This window comes from Sturnus vulgaris, chromosome 4 (assembly GCF_052056855.1).
Source record: "Sturnus vulgaris isolate bStuVul1 chromosome 4, bStuVul1.hap1, whole genome shotgun sequence".
Taxonomy (NCBI): Eukaryota; Metazoa; Chordata; class Aves; order Passeriformes; family Sturnidae; genus Sturnus; species Sturnus vulgaris.
This window is the reverse complement of record NC_142246.1, coordinates 60,961,432-60,983,223: the sequence shown is the minus strand read 5'-3', so window position 1 is coordinate 60,983,223 and position 21,792 is coordinate 60,961,432. Positions and strand designations below refer to the sequence as shown.

Below are 21,792 nucleotides of genomic sequence, written 5' to 3'. Positions count from 1 at the left end.
GGGAAAAGCTTTCTGGTGAACCAGGGTTATTTAACCTATGGCTAGCAGCAGGTATAGCTGATCATTATTTGAAAATTTCTATGAGGTCCATAATATGAATAGGATGAAGACAGGTACGGTGCTTCTCAGAGGTGCATGGGAAGGGGGAGCTGCACAGGAGTGGTTTGCAGGCAGTAACTTTTCATAAGAATGGTGGCACTCTGGATTTTGGATCGTTTGTTGCCATTCATGTGCCATAATCTAGGCACAAGCACTATGACTGCTTGGCAGCTGCCTGCTGCTCAAAAGATTCTGCCTGGCTATCCTAACATAGAGAAATTAGGTCTTGATAACATTTCAATTCTGTTTTGCACAACCCTTGTGGGTTGCTTTTTTTCTTACTTTTCCTTCTCCGTTGTTCCTTTGGGAGGCATTGCAGCAGTTTTGTTTGTCTGCACTGCTCTGTTGAAGGTCACAGTCAGAACTGGAACAGGTAAAATCCAGGGGTCCATGAAGTCGTGTCTGCAAAGGCCAGTCAGTGTGACCTCCCTGTGAGTCACCTCACACAGGCAGCAGAGTGCTTCCCAGGAAGGTGTGGAGTCCCTAGCTGAGGTTTTGGGGAGAGCCCTACTGGATGGATTTGCGATGTATCTGAAACAGAATTCCTTTCACTTCATTCTCTTTTGTTAACTGCTTAGAGCTCTTCAAAGCCATTCTACTACTGCCGACAAGCAAGAATGTGACACAGTCAGCGAATACTAGATGAGTTTATCGAAGTAGAGGCACAGCCATCTCCCTGTGTTTTCAGCCTGGCAAAATTCATATGTTTTGATCACTAGTGGTACCTCACCAGTTTAAGTAAAAAGGTGACTGGATCTGAGGAGATGTGGGAGATTCCAATGCAGTGTGGGAGCTGAGAGATGCACTGCAGAACTACTTCTCCCTGACATGCTAGCAACTTTTGATGTTGAGAGATGAAGTTATGCTTCATGAGAGATGCTAGTTGTTATTAAATAAGTACTAGGAGTTTGGAACTGGTGAAATTACTGATATCTTCTACAAGTAGATCGTCCTCCACTTTCTTGTTCATGTGGCACATTTCTGTACCATGAAATGTCATAAGGACCTGTAAAGCAGTTCTTTATTAGGATTTATAGAAAACTGTCTTTAGAGCAGTGGAGGTCCTTGCAGGACTCAGAAATAGGTGGGGAGGAGGTAGAAAATTTGGGACTAAAGTTAAGCCTGGAAAGAAAAGAGGGGTGAGGGGAAGGTGTTTTTAAGATTTTATTTTATTTCTTGTTATCCTGCTCTGATTTAATAGGGGGGGAAAAAGAAGTATTTCTTACCAAAGTCGGGTCTGTTTTGCCTGTGAAAGTAAATGGATGAGTAATCTTGCCCTGTCCTGATATCAGTCCACCAGTGTTGTGTTACATTTTTCTCTCCCCCTGTCCTGCTCAAGAGGGGAGTGATAAAGTGGCTTTGGTAGGACTCTGGCATCCAGCCAAGGTCAACCCACCATAACTAGCTGAATAAATTTGAGTACATTAAGGTGTTACATTGCATATTAATGATTGCTGCTTCATTCTGGGTGCTTCTATTACCAGAGAGTCTATGAATTTGAAATAACTTTTATGAAGGAAAAAACATAGGAAGTAAAGACACAGCCTCCTAGAAATCTGTGGGAACAGTGTTCTCTGGTTAGGGCTGTTGGGTATCTAGGGATGACAGGGATGCCCTGCTGGCACAGCTGTGTAGGGATGAAAATAGTTGTGTCACTAATATGCTTCTGTCTGGTATTTAAGAATAAAGCCATAGGAACTATGAAAGAGGACAGTCTCTAGAAGCAGTCAGCAAGAGTGAGTGCTGTAAAAGAAAAGAAAATTTGGATTGAATTGAAGGGCAAATTATGCAGAAAATTAAAACACAACATCTGCATGGGCCTAGTAGTTTGTTACTTCAAGGGAATATGTAGGTGTTTCATAGTTATGTCATCAAATGAAATGTATCTGTATATATTTTGCTCCATACTGCAATTGTTATATTTAGTAGTTTTGAGGTTGTTTACTATTTTAAACAGCCCATGACCAACCTAAGCTGTATGAGAAACTTAAGCCATAGTTTCCCTTTTTACGAGCCATTATGACCTTGGGCTGGGTAAAATGAAATAAAAAATCTCATATTGATGTAATTGAGGCAGGGACATGATCTAAAGATCACGTAATGAGATAAATAGGAAAATATTTGTTTTCGTTCACAAGTTTATTTCCAATCTCATGTTCCATTCACAACACTGGAATTGTTGAATGAGGAATATAACTAACATGGCAGCTTTTTGAAAGGTGTCTGCACATGGCAACACATGAATGATCACAAGCAAAAGCTGCTTGGTGACTTGATTATACTCAAATTCTTGCTATAGGGCATTTGTCTTCCAGCATATCAAGAACAACTTGCTGTTACTTTAGTTTGTGGAGGTTTTGATTTCTAATGTGGGGAAGAAAGGAAATAATTAGAACAAACTCCAGAAAGCTATGAGTGGTTTTATGATCTCTTGTAATTAAAAATGCCAACTCCTTTTCCTGGTATTTGGATAAGCAAAGTCATTTTTGTTTAGAGGTGTTGAAGGAGAAAAGCTATAGTGAATTTTCCAAGTCCTATTCAGTTTTATGCCAACAATGATGGGAATTGGATTGTGTAGCAGAAGAGATGACGGAAGGACCAGAAGCTGGTTGACAAAGCCCTTCCTCTCTAAATTGCTGATCCTAAAAATCTAAATCAAGTCATGGTAATATATGAGCTTGTGGCTGTATAAGAAGTCTCCTGACTATATAAAGTACTTAGCAAACCCCTGGGTTATCCTGGTGTTTTATTGGTGACCCTGTGACCCAGCATAAATTCAAGGCAAAGGGCTGTTTTAACTGTGCCCCCTTCCCAGCTCAGAGGGGCGTGCTGCTAACAAGTTATGGCTGTGATGGCAGAAAAGAATGTCTGTGTTGGGAAAAATAATTGCTTGTAAGCAAATGTTTTTAAAATGTGACACGGTTTTCGTAATGTATACTTTTTGTTAGTGTTATGTATTCGAGGAATAGTAATAGGCAGAGCTTGCCTAAGGATTGCTTTCTAAAATATTTAAATTATATAACTAATGTTTTCTGTGGTCTTTCTCTGACAGCCTATTGTGGCAGGATTACAATGCTTAACACTTCTTTGTACTGATAATGTAACAACCGAGCATTTAAAATAAAATGTACATTTGCTGCTGAATATTTCCTTCTTTGAGGGAGCTAGATTAATGAAAATTAATGAGGTTAGGGAAATTTTGCTTCACAAGTGATCAAGTAAATTGGGCTTTGCACAGTCTGCAAAACGTTGTTTTAACAAGACTGTATTACATTTCTGTTGTGCCTTCCATTGTTAAGGGTAATTAGAGAATATGTATGTTTTAATGAGAATAAAAGTTGTATTAGAACCAAAAGCTTTTCTCCTAGTAGTCTCTGAGGTTGTCTTGTATAATATGAGGAAAATACTGGTTTTTACTGGCAAGTGTGTTTATTTTTCTTTTTATTAAGTACTTTGTACAAGCAGCATATATACTGTAAATAAAAGGTTTTTACAGAATTGCACTGAAATAGACTGCATAATAAATGTATATTCTTTTTTTAAGGGCTTAATAGAGGTTGCATGCAAATTAATATTCTGAGTTTTAGTTTCCTACTGAAAGCATTTGAATATGGGAATATTTTTTAGGTTTTAAGAAATGTTAGTTGGGAAGAGCAGTACAATTCTAAGCGTTCTTTAAATTGGACAGTTTCATAGAGCTGAAATCAGCATTATGATGATTCTTGCAAATATCTAATATCTGTGTTTGTGCACTGAAATCTTGTTATGGACTCTGTTCCTTAATCAGTAGCTGTGTCCTGTAGAGTGGCAGGCCTTATACCAAAGATTGTGAAATAACTTTACTGCTGAAAATCCTCCAGAATTTCAAACGCCAGCCAGAACAAGCGAGGCCACCCTAAATTGGTTTCCTTGGATGGCATGGTATAGAAATGACAAAGGCGTGTGCCTGCCTCTTTGTTTTTTCCTGCTCTTTCTTTCAGGGAGGAATCCAGAGGACAGGTAGGGCTGAAAGCTGTATCTGGAGAGCAGTGCTTTGTACTTGAATTCTTGTTCCAGGGTAACAATTCTTGATCCTGCTGGCAGCAGCAGTAGGTCCTGTTCCAATCCCTAGAGTTTCCAGAAGTTAAAAGGCAAGGAGTGAGTGCTGGAAATGGAACAGCAAGGTGCATTCGAATGGAGTAAATAAGAATGTGAGCAGGCACGTTAGGATGCGGAAAATGGACTTGTCTTTTGTGGGAAGGTAATTGGGATGGGGGCTTGGCAGGAGAGTTGGATCGGCCGAGGTGGGGGCGACTGCCACAGGTTGATGGGCAGGTGATCCGGCAGCCTGGCCCGGGCAGCACAGGAGGGCTGCCTAATATGCTGTGTGCCCTAAGGGCCTGGGGGAACACAGTTGGATTATTATGTTAATGCCTGAGCCTGCTGCCCTCTTCCTATCCCAGCTGGGCTCCCTGTTGTTAGGAACTGCTTTGCTCTGACAGTGGAGTAATATACTTCATGATTGAAAGGGCAAAGGGGCTCGCAAGAAAAAAGAGCAGGCCTGCACAGAGATGTAAATGAAGGGGGGAAGGCTGTAGGAGGGTTTGCATGTAGGTGTGGGTGGAAAGTTTATTAGGAAATGAGTAATATAAATCTGCTAATTGAATTGTTATTTACAAGTCCCATTCCCTGATTTGTTTCTTTGTGCATTACCCCCCCTAATGCTGATGTACAGTGAATTCGAAGTGCTTACCAAAGCAGGCACTTAGGTTGATTTATTTGAAACCAAGGTGCTATAATACACTGGTACCAGTGTACAGTGCTGACAATGGTGTATTTTTCAGGACTTTGATTACTGTTTCATGCTTTGCCACTATATTGCTACACTACAGCTTATAGTGGTGATATGATTCTTTTATGTATTGTAGATAAGTATATCGCTCTGAATTTTGTTGATACTTTGAGAGTAGGATATAGATACAGATTACAGCAATACATTTGTTATGGTGTTAGAGCAAATTGAACTTTGATTCAACGAGATGGTGACGATGTTGTGATATTTTTCTGAGGTCTTTCTTTCAGTACAATTGACTAAACAACAACTGGGTTTTAGAATGAATGTATGTGAGAGATGAAAACGTGTTCCATAGACAGATGTGGGGGCGCTTGGTGTTTGTTTGTTAGGGTTTTTTCTCCTTATGATGATATGGCCTGATATAATGAGTCTTTCCCTGCCTTTTATCAAGCTTCTATCAGTGGCAAAACATGATTCAAAATACCAGTCAGGTGGGATTTCAAACATCCTTATTTGTCTGTTTTACATCCCAAAGTGCTGACCACTGACTAGTCAAAGAAATTGCTATTCTCTGAATTGAACTTTTGAAAATGAAAGCTATTTTTACAAAATACAGCTAATGTGTCAGATATAAAATTTTTTGATGGATGAGGTGCTGCTCATGGAGCTGGTATTTGGTGTCTGTCAAAGATGTGATTTCTGATTTCTCCTGGTGTATAAGGTGTCTTTTTCTACTCTTCGCATATCTGAGTATCCCAGTTCTGCTCCTTATCTTTGTGTTCACATGTATTGCTGCTCTGCCTTGCTCTTATGAAGCTGTGTCTTGGCATGGGTACCTCCTGCTGTGCAGCAAAATTGGCAGCTCTCACACTTCTGACCTGGCAGTTGTGAATGTTCTTCTTGCACAGCATTGTCCACTTATGCATCTCATGTTACTGAAGTCCTGTGTGGTGAAAAAGGGCTCTGGATCTAGATTGCTTCTGCAGACTTTGTGTAATATCCCTTATGCTGCATATTCCAGTTTTCAGCCAGCTCTGGATGTCAATAGAAAATTCAGTGAATGCTGCCACAAAGTGCATGTTCAATGTGAATGGCAAGTTTTTAACTTTTTGCAGTAAAACTAACTCAGAGCCATCACAGCTTTTGGTGATCCTCTGCTCTCCAGAGAGCACAAGTAGAATTCTGTACATGAAACTCGTAGTTTTTAGTGTTTTCCGTCCACCTTTTCTTTAGAGAAGTAGTGGTTATATACCAGTCCATTAGAGAGTCAAGTAAATTTTTTGAAGGAAGTAATAAAAATACCTTTAATTTAGTTGCTAATATGTATTTTGTACATATATTTACATAATAAATATATACATGTATGAAGGAAAATTCTAAAGAACAGTTTCAGCATCTTTGTAGTTCATGATGTACTTGTGCTGCTTTTCAAGTAGTTGTGAAACCAAGTTCCTGACCTAGACTTGATTAGCATTTGAGTCTTAATCCTTTCACTGCATGGAAGACAAGTCCCTTCTACCCCCTTTGGATTAGAGGATGTAGCAGTCCTCTTGAAAAATGGGCGCAACCATCTGAGTAGAATTTCAAGATGTTTTGGGCACGATTGAGAAGAAGGGGTGGTGGTAAATACCAATGCTGTAGTTGATTTGTTGTCAGAGACAAATACCTTGGACCTTCAGTTGTTACTGATCCACTCTTGAATTCCTTGGGCATATTTTGGGGATATGTAATATATAAAGATTCACATTTAGGCACTTTCTCACTCCGTGCTTGTGTAAGTTATATGAATTGCTAATATAGAGGGTGAAAGTAGCTGAGCAACATTTCAAAGAATGCAGTTGCATGAATCAAGATTGTTCCTTTTTATCTTTTATGCAGTGGCTGTTATGTTGGTCTCTTGCTTATTGTATGCAAGTTTTCTTTTCCCCCTCCCTCTACCTCTGCCACAATATTGCAGTGTGCAGAGCTTTGACTGGGCTCGTAAAAAGGGAATTTCCAGTACCATATAATACTGGCTTATAGTAAAACCTAACCTCTGGGCTAGGTTAAGAAAAAATAAATTGTCCTTCTTTGAAATACAGACATTTGTTGATGAGATGACAAATTCTGACACGAGCTCCAGAGCTCAGGATTCATGGATCTGTGCACAGGGCCACACTTAATTTATATTTTACAAAGCCGCTGTTTCAGCCAGCCTCCCCATGCTGTGGCCTTCCTTGCACTAGTGTTATATTTCCCATCTCCTGGCATTACACAACTGATAGTGGAGCTGTTGCCAGTGGTAGTAGTGACAGGGACTTTCATAACAATGCTATTCTGAGCTGGTTTTGAAGGCATAGGAGTTAAAATGTCTGGTTCTGCTACTAACTGCACAGAAAGCAATATGACAGTGGGATATTTATAGAAAAATACTGGTGCAGGCACAGCCTTACAGTTAATGCAAAGGGCACCTTTTAAAAAGTGGCCTTGTGCTTTCATTTCACTTCAACAGGGAAGTAATACTCTTTGGAGTTGTGGGATGCATTGTTTAACTAGACCTCTAATCATGTTATGGATGATGTGTCTCCAGGAGAATCAGGGGACAAGACCTTTAAGTGTTTTTATCACAGCTTAAGATCTCAGAAAATGTGAACTTAAATAAAAGTATGTTCGGGAGGTTGTTATTGCTCTGTATCCTTTTGAGGATACCTTCTAGAGTCTATTTTTTTTTAGAGAGAAAGTCTCTTACAGTTATGAAGTGTTTGACCATAAGAGAGGAACAAGTTGGCAGTACTTGTTTCCCACTGTTCAGCTGAGCCTCCTTTATTAACTCATTGTTCAGCAAGTTGTTTGTTCTGGTGTGAGACCCAGTGTCTGCACTGCTAAGGTAATAAACCTGGAATCTCTAAATGCATGTTGTGCATAAGGCTTGTGGGTCGTTTGGATACCAAAGTGCCAGTGACTGGTTAAATTTTAAACTTTTTGCCCTCTAACTACATTCCACAGGCCAAATGTGTGGCAGCTAAGGCTTACGCCTCACAATATGTGAGTACAAGGGAGAAGATACCTAGTTTTTCCTTGATTAGGAAAATGATGGAAGTGAGCTTTCCATTTGGAGAAGAATACATCTGAAAAGTTTGGCTAGATGCCTTTCCAGGGATTCAGCTTTCTGGTGTGTCAGAGCCACATGAATTTTGTGGAGGACTAAGTCAGATGCTGGAGCATGGTGTTTATGCACGTGTGTATTTGGGATGAGAAAGCCTGTGTTGTAATGAGCCTGACAGCTTTAAATCACTGCTTGTGCCAATGTTTACACTGGCACTGGGCAGTCATCTTAATGTTTGCATTTGCAGTTTTTAAGTAGAGGAGGGAAGAGAGAGAAACTGCCTCTGTTTATTCATGGTATTCAAAAGTCCACTGTAGTGCTCAGGTCACTGCCTTGTTGGGGTGTGTGACATAGGAGCCAGCAGTGGAAGGCACTGTCTTATGAGAGTGATTTTGTGTTTTGAGCTGCAGCTGACAGGAGGATGGGAAAATTAAATTAGCTCTTCAGGGTACTGCTGGGCTTGGGGTATGACTGTCACACAAAGACTGTCACACAAGGATGAGGTGAGAGTATTGGTGGCTGTCTCTGCTTGCAGCTCTTCTCATTGTCAAAAGAGGATCACAGTTGCTAGAAAGAGGAAGACTCCTTTAACCTTGGGAACCTGAAGGAATAGACAAGGTTAGGCAAAAGTTGTGTGTTGCCTACACTTGTGTTTCTGAATATGACCTAGATGTGGGGTTTTTCTGCTTTTCTCATGAACATCATGCAAGTCTTGTTTGCTACACAGCCACAGGAGCATCAAGTGTGGGTAAATCTTTGCCATTTAGGATAAAGCAAAGAAACTATGAACAAAGTGACAGCATTGTGCTGCTGATGGCGTGGGCTAGTCGGGCGTTGTGCACTGTTCATGAAGCCTCTCATCTCTTCTGTACCTGAGGAGACCAGATCTTGGCTCTTTCAATGTGAGAATGGACATTCCAGCTCCTGACAGAGGTTCTTTCCTCCTGGCTTCATTCATGTGATCTTTCTGATGACAGAAGTCTTTAATTGAGCTCAGTTAAACAAGTAATCTCAAAGAAAATGAGATAGTGTTGCTTTCCAACCCTTGCTAAACATGGATTTCCTGTTACTCGTCTATATATTAGTATTGGTGGAAATTTGCAGAGTGACACATAAACGTTCCTGAGACCTGAATGATTAATGTTTGCCATTTGAATTGTTGGCAAATGTTTACATTCTGGTTTTACTCTCTGGAAAAAATAAACACTTGAATGCATATACTCTCCTGGTTTTTAGTCTTTCTTCACCTCCTCCTGCCTCTGAATGAGAAATACCATGCTGACACTCCAGAACTCCCTTGAGTCATCCCAGTTGCTGTCAGTAGAGACAAGTTAGCATTTCTAACAAAAAGAAAGTGAGCAGGATGGTTTCCTTTATCTGCCTCAGTAAGGCTGAAATTATTGGTGAAACAGAGGAATCCTTCACTGGGAAGAACCACATAATTTAACAAGTGTGTCCAAAAAGCTTTCCTTTCAACAGATGCCTTTGTATTTGTAAATACTATTTACCAAAAGGTGGTGATGGATATGAAGAACTATAAAAGCTGGGATATGAAAACTGATTTTCACCAGAAGCAGCTTTGCTGGTAAGAGGCAATAACTCTCTGCCAGCAGAGGCCCCAGGTTGTTTCTGTGCCCTGCTCGTGGCAGAATGCTGTGCCTGCCTGAAGCAGCACCAGCTTCTACTCTACTCAGGGCATCCTCTGGCAGCCTGGAACAGAGGGCTCAGCACAGTGTCCTGGAGAACATCATTCTCTGGATGATGTTCCCCTGCTGAAATGCAAACAAACAACAGATTAGTTATTCTCTTTTCATTTTCTGGTGCCTTTTCAGTGTTGTTTCCATAGAACTGATGGTTATTGAACATGTTTGAAATAAAGCAATGTTTTCATGTTGTCAGCACAGCTCTAGTGGCAGGTTGGGGATTAGGTGATATCTTTGCTATTCTTTTCCCCAGTCAGAAAATTGTGTTGGACCACAGGGGACATGGCAGTGGATAAATACATAATGCTCTCCATACTTTGGGATTTTTTGTTGGTGTACTGGAGGCTTCTTGGTTGGTGGGTGTAGTTTTTGTGTGTGTGTATTTATAATTCTCTGGATTTTTTTTTGGGGGGGGGGGTAATTTTTTTTTTTTTTTTAATAAGAGCATAATGTTATATGCATTTCTACTAAAATAATTAATTTGGTATTTTTATAAGAGTCAGTCTTTCTGAACATCAGCACACTTTGGAAGATTTCTTTGGACTCAAAATTTAGTTGGTATCAGAGTTTTGTGAGGTTTAGTTTATATTATTTTGTGAGGTTTTGTGTTTTTCATATTTTGTGTATTTGGATGATTGGTGGTTTGGGGGTTTTGTGTGTTTTTTACTTTGTTGGAAACGTAATACAACTGTTGTGGTGCCCTATCACATATACAGCACATGGGCTGGAGTTGTGTAAGATGTATTCTCCAGCTTCTGTTGCATTCAGTATGGAGTGTACATACATCAGAGTCAAATCTAGACCCTATTTGTTTCCCAGAGATGATGCTGGAGTGTTAAAAAGGCACTTGCTTTGCCTTGGAGGGGACAACTGGGCTTGTAGAGGTTTGGCTGAGCAGTTAACACTGCCTCTTTCATTTTTGCCATGCCAGAGCAGGATTTTTATATGCATTTTAACAGTTATTTAAGAGTCCCCATATGCTTAGAAAGGAATCTGAATATATGTGCCTTTTTTAAAGCTGCATCATAACTAGGTTATTCCATCAATACAGTGGAATGACTGGGAGCTGCAGTTGGAACAATATGTAAAAATACAGCTTGTAAAAGATTTCCTTTATTAACTGTCATCATCCACAGAATATATGTTCAAATAAACGTTGTGTAATAACTAAATTTGAGATTAATAGGCCCCTTAAGAAACCGGGAAGTCATTCAGGATAGTCAGTGAAAAATAGCCTGTAAGACTGTAACATGCACATATTGTCCTGCTTACATGCTCTCTCTGGTGTCATTCCCATTTATCAATGTCGGCAGGCTCTATTCTCATTAAAACACTCTTGCACAAAAGCAACTTAATTTTCTTAAGAGAAGAGGACACCTGATTCAATTTAGTGCTTGAAAGCAGGAACTTGAATATATATTTTTTTTCCTGTCTGAACTCAGATGAATAGTTATGAACAGCAACACAGATTAAACCTTATTAGGTATATTTATATTCCGTTTGCAGTAACGGTGCTGTGGCAAATAGCTTTCTACAGAGATGTAACATCTTGTTATTGGAAACAGCAGTTAAGACATGAGCTGTGCTAACATTCACATGAGATTTTATTTTTAAATAGGAGATTGAAGGAGTTGTTGAAAAGTACTCTGCCAACTCATTCAAGTTACTTCTGACATCCTGCCTTCTTTGACCTTTTTGAACTATACTGATCTCTTTGGGTGGATAAAATTTCCTTTTCTGTCATGTTTAGTCAAACCATTTCCATCACTTTCTTCAGTCTCTCTTTTTTTCCTTTCTTCTTCTGTCAAATAGGAGACATGGTTGTATTAAATTTTGCAGTCATAGTATGGATGCTGTAAAATGTTACACATCATGTTAAAATGTTACCACATCGTGTTCTCTGTCCTCTACTGCATAATCCAGCACTAGAACTGTGAGAGTCCTTGTCTTTCCCCAGTTCTTTTCTGCTCTTCTGGGTTTTTCTTTCTTCTTCAGTGTGCCTTGTGTGTTAAATAGGATAATTATCTTATTACTGGTGCTTGAGCTTTATATCCCACTAGTGTGTGTGGTACATCCCCCTAGTGCTCAGATTTTATCTGCAGGGAATGGCAGACAGACACAGAACAGCTCTGTATATGCCCAGGCTGCTTCCTTCCAGGATGTTCTGAGGCTGTTTGGTTTCATTACTCTGCATCTGTGGCCTTGACCCTGGGATGTCCTTTCCTCAGAGCAGGGGTGACCTGGGGCCAGAGAGGCCCTGGTGTCCATAGCATGTGCTGTCCCAGCTGTGGGGTGCCTGGGGGTGAGCGTAGCCTTAAATACATCTAGGAAGGCTGTCTCCCTAAGGCTGCCAAATGACACTCGAGAATCAAATGCTTTAGTATTGAAGCAGTATACACATATTGGTGAGAAAAATCTTACTCTTTTTCTGAGGTCTACATACAAATCTGTGAGGCACTGCTCTTCCCCTGTACTCTGCAGTAAAGTTCCAGTTTAGTTGTACATAACAACTTCTTTATAATCCTATTCTGTAATGATAAAATGTTGCTGTTTGACCCAGGTGTTCCAAAATGTGGCCAGGGTGTCTCTTCCTGTTTAATGTAGTCTGACTATGTTATTATCAAAACAATACCTAGTCTAATAAATTCCAAGATAGTTTAGCTTGGCACCAAAAACAAGGCAATGGAACAAAGTTCAGAATGTGTTCTGTATTTAATACTTGAACTCTAAACACACTTGTGTGTTAAACAAATTTGATTTTCAGCTCAGTCACAGGTACTTGCTGCTGCATTTAGATCCACACCTGGGAGGAAATACTCAGCCCCCTGGTAGTGGCTTTGCTTTTTTCTTCCATCTTTTACCAGCCTTTGTTGCCAGGAGGACTGTCTTGGATCTTGTTGCTGTCACTGTAGAAATCTTAGCAGTGTTTTCCATATGTATGTCCCAGGATAATGTGAGAGGTGAAGGGCTGAAGCTCTGTGCTAGACTCTGGTATGAGAAGAGGAAAGTTTCTCCCAAGTGCTGTCAGATAGGTTTCCATCAGAGGTGGCCTGGTCATTTCTCATTTGGAATTCTCCCTGGAAATGTAGACCACGAGAGCCTTCCCTTAAGCCCAGTGCCATACAGAGTTGACTGAAATTGTACCTGCACAATAAAAGTGAATTTGTTGTTTAATGGAGCTGATATGTACAATTGTTAACTCAAGTGATGCTGTCCATGCTCTTCTGTACTTGCCCTTTTAAGAGTCCTGGCTGTGACTTTCAGTCATATCTTGTGAGTTGATACAAACATAGAAAATTTGTCTGGTTGTTGATACTGTTGCTTTTGAATGTGGTCTGACCTTACGTTTCAGCATATGGCTATGCACTTAACCTTTTGCAAGGACTTCACTGTGATTTTATAGAGAGCTCTCCCCTCATACTAGTGGAAAATGCAATGGAAGGCTTGCAAACACATGCAAATCTGAACTTGGGGTATTATAAAGACATCCAAGTGTTTTCATGTTTTATTGTTTCATTTAAGCTGACTGCAGAGAGTCTGGTATCTGTCGAAGCACAAAAAGAGCAAACACTAAAAAAAAGTGATGCAATAATAGTGACTAATAAATGTTTCAAATAGAAAATGAAGAGCCTGGCTGTATCATGTGTCAGCACTAATGTTTATCTGTATCATCCCTCTAAGGATTTCAGAGTGCTTTTTAAGGAATGAATTAATTTTGACAATGCCCTGTGAGGTATGTATCCCTTTGATAGAAGGGAGTTGGAAGCACAAAAGTGTTTAAATTCTACAGGGTTGTGCTACTAGGTATGTTTAATTACAAATTGGAGCAGTTGATTCAGTTTACTACCAGTTTGTTTAAATTGAACCAGAATCACAAATATAAGCCCCAGGTTTGTGAGTATGAGAAGAAATTACTTCTAACTTTATTTTTCAGGGGAAATGTTTACAAAGAAAACTGCAGCATAATTGACATGAGTTTTCCCTCACTGAGGCAAATAATCTGGATGATTGTATCTTAATTTGCAGTCTTCCTGATTTTTTTTTTTTTCTCTTCTTTTGCCTGTAATGAATGTTTAATCATCTGTTATGGATAATTTCTAACACTTCAGAGAAAAGGAGTTAAAAATTGTAAACTAGTGTAGTCCGGAACTGGTTGTGAATTATGACCTTTGCACATGACTGGCTAAGCAACTGAAGCATAACATTCATCCAAGATTGTTGTCCTAGTCCCTGATACATGCTTGAGATTATTATAAAAATCTAGATATCTTCCACATGGATCAGGAAAGAATAAAAGAAGTTTGATAATGACAAAATACCACCATCCTAGTATCTCTCCTTAACACCTTTGCAGATACAGAATTTCTCCTGGAACTGGAATTGTAGCCTGTTTTAAGTAAAATAATGTCATCTCTCTAGATGATCCCCAAATCAGGATTGGTAGCCATGCTCTAGGTTTGTGTGGATGAGTGTAATGTGTCTTTGCCTTGCTACAGAAAGTATCAGTTGCACAGCTTCAAATACAAATAGAAAATCCTGATTTAATTCACACTTGTTGAAGAATTGTTTATACTAATCACGCTTCCTTTCTGCTATGATCTCTGGCAAGAGAAGCTGTTTGGGCTTGTGCCTCTTTTTTTTTTTTTTTTTTTTTTTTTTTGTGTTCAAAAAAGAAATGCTGATGAGAAAAAGGTGTTAAAATATGTTACTGTAGTTTACAACTGTCAACTATAATGTTTTATTTAACTATATCTACTCAGATGCTCCCTCCACAACATGGAGTGCCATATGCCATTGTCCCTGTTAGTAAGCAAGTCAGCAAAGGTTTTCCAGTCTGCATTTGTTTTTATATTTGGGCCACTGAGGAGCTGTGGTCCAGTGCCATCTTTTATTGATAGGGCCAGCAGAGGAGGAATCTAATGAAATTATCAAAGCTTTGAATTAATTATGAACTTGAATAAGAAAGCTAAGCTCTCTAGAGCCAAGGATCTCATTACCCATTCATTTTCATTGCATCCTCTTATGGAGCAGAAGGCAGGTTCAGCTACTGCTCCTGCCCTGATTTTGGACTTTATTCAAACTTGCTCAACTCACTAGCAGTCTCTTGTTATTAATCTGTAGCTGGAAGTGTCCAGGGTGATTAATTTGACTCTAAATCGGCACAGAAATGGTAGATTCCCCTCCTCTCTTTCCTCTTACCTTTGCTGTGTGGCTTTTCATCATCAGACTGGCTGCCATACAAGAGTTTCTGTTCTTTCTTGCTAACTGGGGAAAGCTATGCAAGACTCAAGTTTTAACGTCCTGGAATTTTATGAGTTCATATTAAGAAATAATACTGCTGCCTTGTATTTCCTGGACATTTAGGTAAGCACAAACACTTCTGAAGTCATTCTCAAAATTGTTTCTTTTCTTATTTTAAAAGTCTACAGAGTAAAAAGTAATGACATTTTGGCCTCAGAAGTATGGGGTCATTGTGGGTTGGTTTGTTGTTTTTTTGTTTTTGTTTTGGTTTTTTTTTTGGTTGGGTTTTTGTTATTCCTGTTTTAAATTTGTTTGTCAAGCTGCAGAAAATTCTATGTGTCAATACTTTATTACAATGAACTATTAAAGTAGTTTATTTGCCAGATTAAAATTTCATTAAAATTGTTAAAAGTGTATGAAAATGCAGTATTTTAGTTGAATCAGGTACTGTTTATTTTAATTAATAGGTCATGATATTAAAATGTTCCTGGCAAATTAGAGCACGAGTAGTGAGACCAAGCTTCTGTGTATTATTCTTAGTTGTTGTGGATATTCCTCTGCAGTCTATCAGCCAGGATTTTTTTTCTCGTCCTGCTTTTGTCCTTTTCAGCACATTATTTATGAATGCATAAACCAGAATCCATCAGTCTTCATAAGTTATGTGCGACTGGCAATTTTTTAAGCAGTGGCTAACTGCCTAATGGTCTCTGTGTATGTGTGTATTTGGAGAATCTAATAGCTTGGTGGGTGGGGGAAGAACATTTTGTTCTTGCACTGTGGCTATTTTACCATTGGTGATATTTATTTTTTTTTCTCTCTCTAGGCAGCTGCTATATTTAATTCCGCTTTTGGAAGTTTTTTGGTAAGTAACACAGTATTTATAGCAAGTGATTTAATAGTCTCATTTTTAACAGTATTATTGGTGTTTTTGTATTTTTTTCACATTATTGTTGGTGGAATTTTGACATTCAGATGGCAAAAATTTGAATCGTCTTTCAGTTGATGTCGCCGTGCCCTTAAATACGGATATTGCAATTTCTTTTCTTTTTGTTAAACTCTTGAGAAACGTAGTGAATAAATTTCCTCTGCTCGTGGTAAATTAATAATGTGTAAACACATCTTAATTTTCTTCTAAATGGGTTAACAGAATCTATTATTATGCAGATGTCTCAGACATGGGGCGTCAATATATTGATTTTTCTAATAAGGCCCATCAAATACTCATTATTTTCTATCAAGAGGCCATGGATTTTGAAAAGAAAACATGACCCAGCTGATCAGAGAGTAGATGCTAATTTACTCAGTGACTTGTCATTTGTTTAGCATATTTTACTGTCAGTGGAGCCACTCGATGTCTCTGAGGAGCAAACTAAAATAGCTAGATATAGGAAAGCAATCAATCCAGCTGGAAATATAATTGTTTCTTTAAAAAGCAAAAGCTGGATTTGTGGCCCTGATGGTCTACAAAGTATTAGAAAGGATGCTGCAAAGAACACTAAATATATTTATGAAGGAAGGAAGATTACTGATGTGTTGTTTAGAGAGATACTAATGAATATTAAACAAAAATTATTTTATGTGTTTGTAAACTACTGCAACTGATTGTTTAGGCAGCTAATAATTGAATTTGTTCTTACGAAAATTTCTGCATGTTTAGAAGTATGTGTTTGTGATGCCAGTCTTGTGCCCCCTTTTTATACTGTGAAGTATAAAATTAATGAATGATAAAAGAATTCAAATTAGGAAATTGAAATCAAAACTGCGAGTACAATATAACTCTTTTTTTATTCATGGCTTTTTTTTTTTTTTAATGGGAAGCTGGCTTTTAGAAGCTTAAATATATGGAACTCTTGCAAGAGATAGTCACATGACATTTTGCAGTTGTGTTGTCCTGCTGTATTTTTGAGGGACTAGGCTGAAGATAGGAGGGTGGATGTTAATAATTTGGGGTATCATTGACCTCTCACATATTTAAAATATCAGTTCCCAAGTACTTGTCCTTTTTGTTACCTGTAACGTTCTCCTTCCGTGGGTGTACCTCAAACTGTGGAAGTGTTGGAAAAACTCTTAAGTGTGTGTGTGATATTTTCTCTTGTTGCTTGGCACGAGCTCCTGGTTTCTCTGCTGTCTCCAGCTTTCAGTTCAAGAGGTTTCTGTGAATACCCAAAGGCTCAGCTCAGCTGCCATTTGGAGACATCTTTTGGCTTCAAGTAAAAATTAAGGCTCCGACTACAATGCTGGCATCTAGTGAATGAACTGAGATATATTCTCAAATACTAGTAGCTGTTTACAGCTCTTTAAAGAAATCTGAACTCAAGAAGCTGTTAGTTTTTGTCTTCATGTAATACTCCTAATTTTGGTTTTGGTCTTAGTTCATGATCATTGGAAAGTTCTGATTACATGTACTTACCTCATTTCACTTTTTGTTCCCCTCAGGTCTTTTTGCAAATGTTGGAACAGCATTGCAGTAAACATTATTCTTACAAAGTTTCCAGAAAAGACTTTTCAAAAATATTAAAGATCAGCTAGAATGAAACCATAGTGCCAGCTGATTTTTTTCTAACTACCGATCTTTTTAGAATAATGTGGTAAAGACACTGGTTACTATCAAATTATAAATATATCCACACATTTAAACACTTGTTGTGATAATTCTACTTTGATATCGTGACTACCTAGGCAATATGTGGGTATGACACAAAACAACTCACAAATATGTTTGAGTGCTTTGTTCTTACAAACTTTTCCAGTGATGAAGTTGATAGGATAAACCTTGTGATTGAAATGTGACAGTAGGCCAGGGACAGCAGTAAGTAGACGGAGTTGTTTACCAGTAGTTTCACAGTGGTGTGGGTCTACATGACCTTAAATCAAGCAGCTCCAGATGTGGTGCACTGGCAAGTGTATGGTCACTTAGCAAAGGAGCTTGTTGTTGAAAAACTGGCAAAGCATTAAATGCATGTGTGTTTGTGTGTGTGTATATATACATATGTATGTGCTTGAAGTCAAAACTGATCTGTAAAATGTAAGAATAATTGGCTTGTTTCTGAGAAGATAATGGAAGGTCCTGGTGGAAATGGTTTTGGGAATTCATCAGTTTGTATTGGTGCTTAGCTTAGGTTCTTCACCCATAGCCGAATCCATATGTCCTGTATCTTCAATTCATGATGAATCTAAATCACATTTGCATTTTTCTTAGGAGTGTCTAATGATGAGCTGTAGGTGGACAGTCTTAGATGGAGTTATAGACTTTGTGACCAAAACTTGATACTTCCACGTGTCCTGGAGATTATTTGGAAGGCTCTGACCTCAGCAAGGCTGAAGTTTTTCTTATTTTCCTTGTCTTACCACGTGTAGCATGTGGGCACGTCATGGCACTTGTGACAAAGCCAGGACAGTGTTTTCTCTTTTCAGACTATGCCCTGTGGGCCAGTGCCTGTGTGTGATAGTGCCAAGCAGGCTGATTTAAAAGGGCTGAAAGATGTGCTGTGCTGATTACTCTCCTGCTCCCACCACCTTTCCCCCCCCCCCCCCTTAAGACTAGGAAGTAGTGCTTGAGAAGTTAAATTAAGGTAAGTTGTGGAACAAAATGTCTGTAGGAAAATACTCAGTGTAATGTTAGAATGATACTGAGATCAGCTTATTCAGATGAAACAGAACATCTTGTGATACACAAAATGAAGAAATGCCAAATATGGCCTGGTGAGCAGAAATACACTTAGATTAGGGACCTGGGGATGTTTTCACTGGTAAAGAGATTTACAAAAATTACCAGCCAACCATAAAACAAGTCCTTTTTAACTCCCCCAAAGCCCATATTCCTATAAATATATAGACAAAACAGTGCATGGAATGATACTGTACATATTTGCATTATTTTACTGACTTAGTTTAATAACGTCCCAGGTCTAATTAAAACACAGTGTTTGAAAAAACTAATTGTTACAGAAAAGTGTTTTTATGTAGCTAGATTAGTAATAACTAACGATAGATGAATTCAATTTACATAAATTTCAGCCAAGAGAATATTTAGACTCATACCACAGAGGATTGCTCTGAGTTGGGTAGTTAATATCATTATCTCCTCCCCTCGTTTAAGCAGTTAGGTTTACAATAATTGTGGAACATAAGAAGTGATTTCAGATTTGCCTCTTAATGGGGTTTTAATATAATCTGGTAGTGTTTTACTCATACAGATTGGTAGGTTATCACAAGGTTGCATGGACATGCTAAGACAGAAAGCATTGTGTTAGCTGCTTCCACTTGGAGGAGAGGATGCTTTTGCACCTAAAGGCTAAAGAAATTGCCTGGAATGTTGAGTGTAGATCTGCTGACATGCTTAATGTTGTGTGCATTGCTGTGCTCCCTAAGCATTTCTATTCTGCTTCTAAAACAAGAAGACCAAATACCTGTAAATGTCCAAATCACAGAGCAAGAGGGAGGAGACTGCCAAACATGCTGTGCTGCTGGTGGTTCCGTGGCGTTTGCCCGAGTGGTTCAGCTCCTTTGACTTTGTCCACCTGTCACTGAGGCTGCTCCTGCACTGGAGACGTGCTTGGCTGAGAGCTGCACTCAGTTTGCAGTGACAAAGTAATGGCCTGTGCGTGGGAGATGGACTTCCAGAACACTGTGTCCTCACAAAATGCACTGCTAGGCTAGAGCAGTCTTGTCTAATCTTTGTACCTCTCATTAAATCTCCTTTCTGCTTCAGACTGTGGGCTGGGGATCCCATAAAAATATCCAGCCTGTGGTGTGAGTCAGTGCAGGCTGGTTTTTCTGTGCCTTGGGGTCACAGTTAGTGTGAAAGGAACAGCCATCAGCTCCACCTTAAGCAAAGAACTGTAACTGAGATCTGAAGGTCTGTGGTGACAGGAAATGAAGAGGAAAATAGAGGATTCCAGGGCTCTGCTCTGCTGGCCACTGGACTCCTGAGAAAGCAGCAAATTGGTTGAGGCTTCCTCCAGTGCTTGTCTTGGATTATCTTTCTTTCTCTGTTGAAACATAATAGATGAAATAAGACACATTACAGGTATCCATCATTCCATTAATCTCCTTTGTCCAAACTAAGTATGTGTGGGTTTGTTCTTTTATCTCACCATCTCAGAGGGGACAGAGCTGGTTCATGTCGTTCAAAAAGCTCAAATAATTTTTGAAGCAGCCACGTGGCTCATCAAATCAAGGCTAGTGTTTTTATTTATATTGTCTTCCAAATGCAAGCTAAAGCTAGCAGAGAATGAAGTTAGCTTCTCACATACACACAAAGCTTAGTTGGTTAATGAAAATGTATGGAATTCTTATCTAGTCTGCTTTAGCAGGCATAATGATTTACACAGCCTGACAGCACTAGTGCTGCAAGTAAATGCATTAGTCATAGTGTCCATTTTTCTTGCAAATTTGTGACACAGATTTAATTATGGGAATGACCAGCAACTTACAAATCTAATTTTGGTAGGCTGAGCCAACTTTTTTATTTTAATAACAATGGATTTTTTAGCAATGATTTCATTACTATTTAAAGAAATCCAACCATATGGAAATAACCAATTGGCTGAATTTATTTACTTTATTTTACCTTAATGGATGTTGAATGGTTTAGGTTTATTTGGGGCTTTTTTTATTATCACTTTTTTCATCTTAGTTATTTCTAGGATAAATATCCTTATCTGTCTTAAGTATTTCTAGTACAAACATTATAAATATTTTTATAAAATCAAGCACATGTTTGTATACCCCTTTGTTCCCCTCTTAGTTGTATCTTTGCAGTATGAAAAGGGGCAGAGCAGTCATCTGGGATTCCCTTTTTACTGTGCTAGCTGTTTACAGGGAAATCTTGCCAGGAAGTCTGTTCACAACAGGTGCTGAATTCTAGATTCAGTCTTGTTTAATTTCAAAGTGGAGCTGCATTATGGTGAGCCCCTGCACTCTGGAAGTGGTCTCCTCTTGCTCTGTGAGCAGTGCAGAGGTGCTGCTGGTCTGTGCTCCGAATTGGATCGGGGCAGTTCTCCAAGTCCTGAGCAAGTTCTCCCTCTCAATGAGCCGCTGGAGAAGGCACCTTATCCTTGAAGGATTGGTTTTGCATGAGTGGAAGGGGGTGGCAGATCTCGGCAGCAGTGAGTGTTTGGGCCCGATAGTATGAACCAGGCAGGAAAAGTTTGTATTCCATGGAGTTGAAATAATCTTGGGAGCCACTTTTGTTGCCTTGCTGTAACTTATTTCATGGTTGGTGCTCAGATCTCTTCTTGTTAACATCCTCGTTTTGATTTCTGCTGGCTGGAGCTGAAATCTCAACATAAGCTTGGGCATCATTGGCTGTTTCCCAGTTTGCCAAGTAACTTTTCAAAGCATGTAGGCATTCAACTCTCACTGTGTACCTAAACTTCCATTGTATAGCCTGCTTAGCTGAATACCTAAATTTGAGTTAGTTTGTACTATTTTGGTACAAGCAAAGCAGAATAACAAAGCTCCCTGTAAAAGACACCCTTTAGTATGGGCTTAAAAAAGAGCCTTGACATACATGATTGTTTTGAGGGATTGCTGGGCATGTGCACCCATCCCAGTGTTCCTTTACTGATCACCTCTCTCCCTCCCAAAGCCAAACTGATCAAATGGGTGTTAGAATGAGATGCAGAATTTTTTACAAAATAAAATAATAATTAAAAAAATCTACCTGTCCATGACTAATGCTGAACTACTTTAAATTAAAGCAACAACAACAACAAAAAGGTAAGTATAAGACTGTGATACTCAAAAAGAAGTAAATAGGATCTTGCTCCCAAGGGATAACTGGAAATGTGAGTATTGTAACACCCACTGTGTGGTCTCACTGATGACACAGCTGGTCTGAAAAGGCAGTCAGTCAGTAGGGATTTGCAGAGCCAGCCAGCACAAAT

General features: G+C 39.1%; 1 protein-coding gene across 2 annotated transcripts in view; it reads left to right on the top strand.

Annotated features, from left to right (window-relative positions):
• SLC10A7 (solute carrier family 10 member 7) overlaps window positions 1–21,792 on the top strand; it is a 145,396-nt gene that overhangs the window by 28,681 nt on the left and 94,923 nt on the right. For both annotated transcript variants that reach the window (XM_088164084.1, XM_088164085.1), the window contains exon 5: window positions 15,726–15,764. In XM_088164084.1, the coding sequence (XP_088020210.1) occupies window positions 15,726–15,764 (39 nt within the window). The remainder of the gene's footprint in view (window positions 1–15,725; window positions 15,765–21,792) is intronic.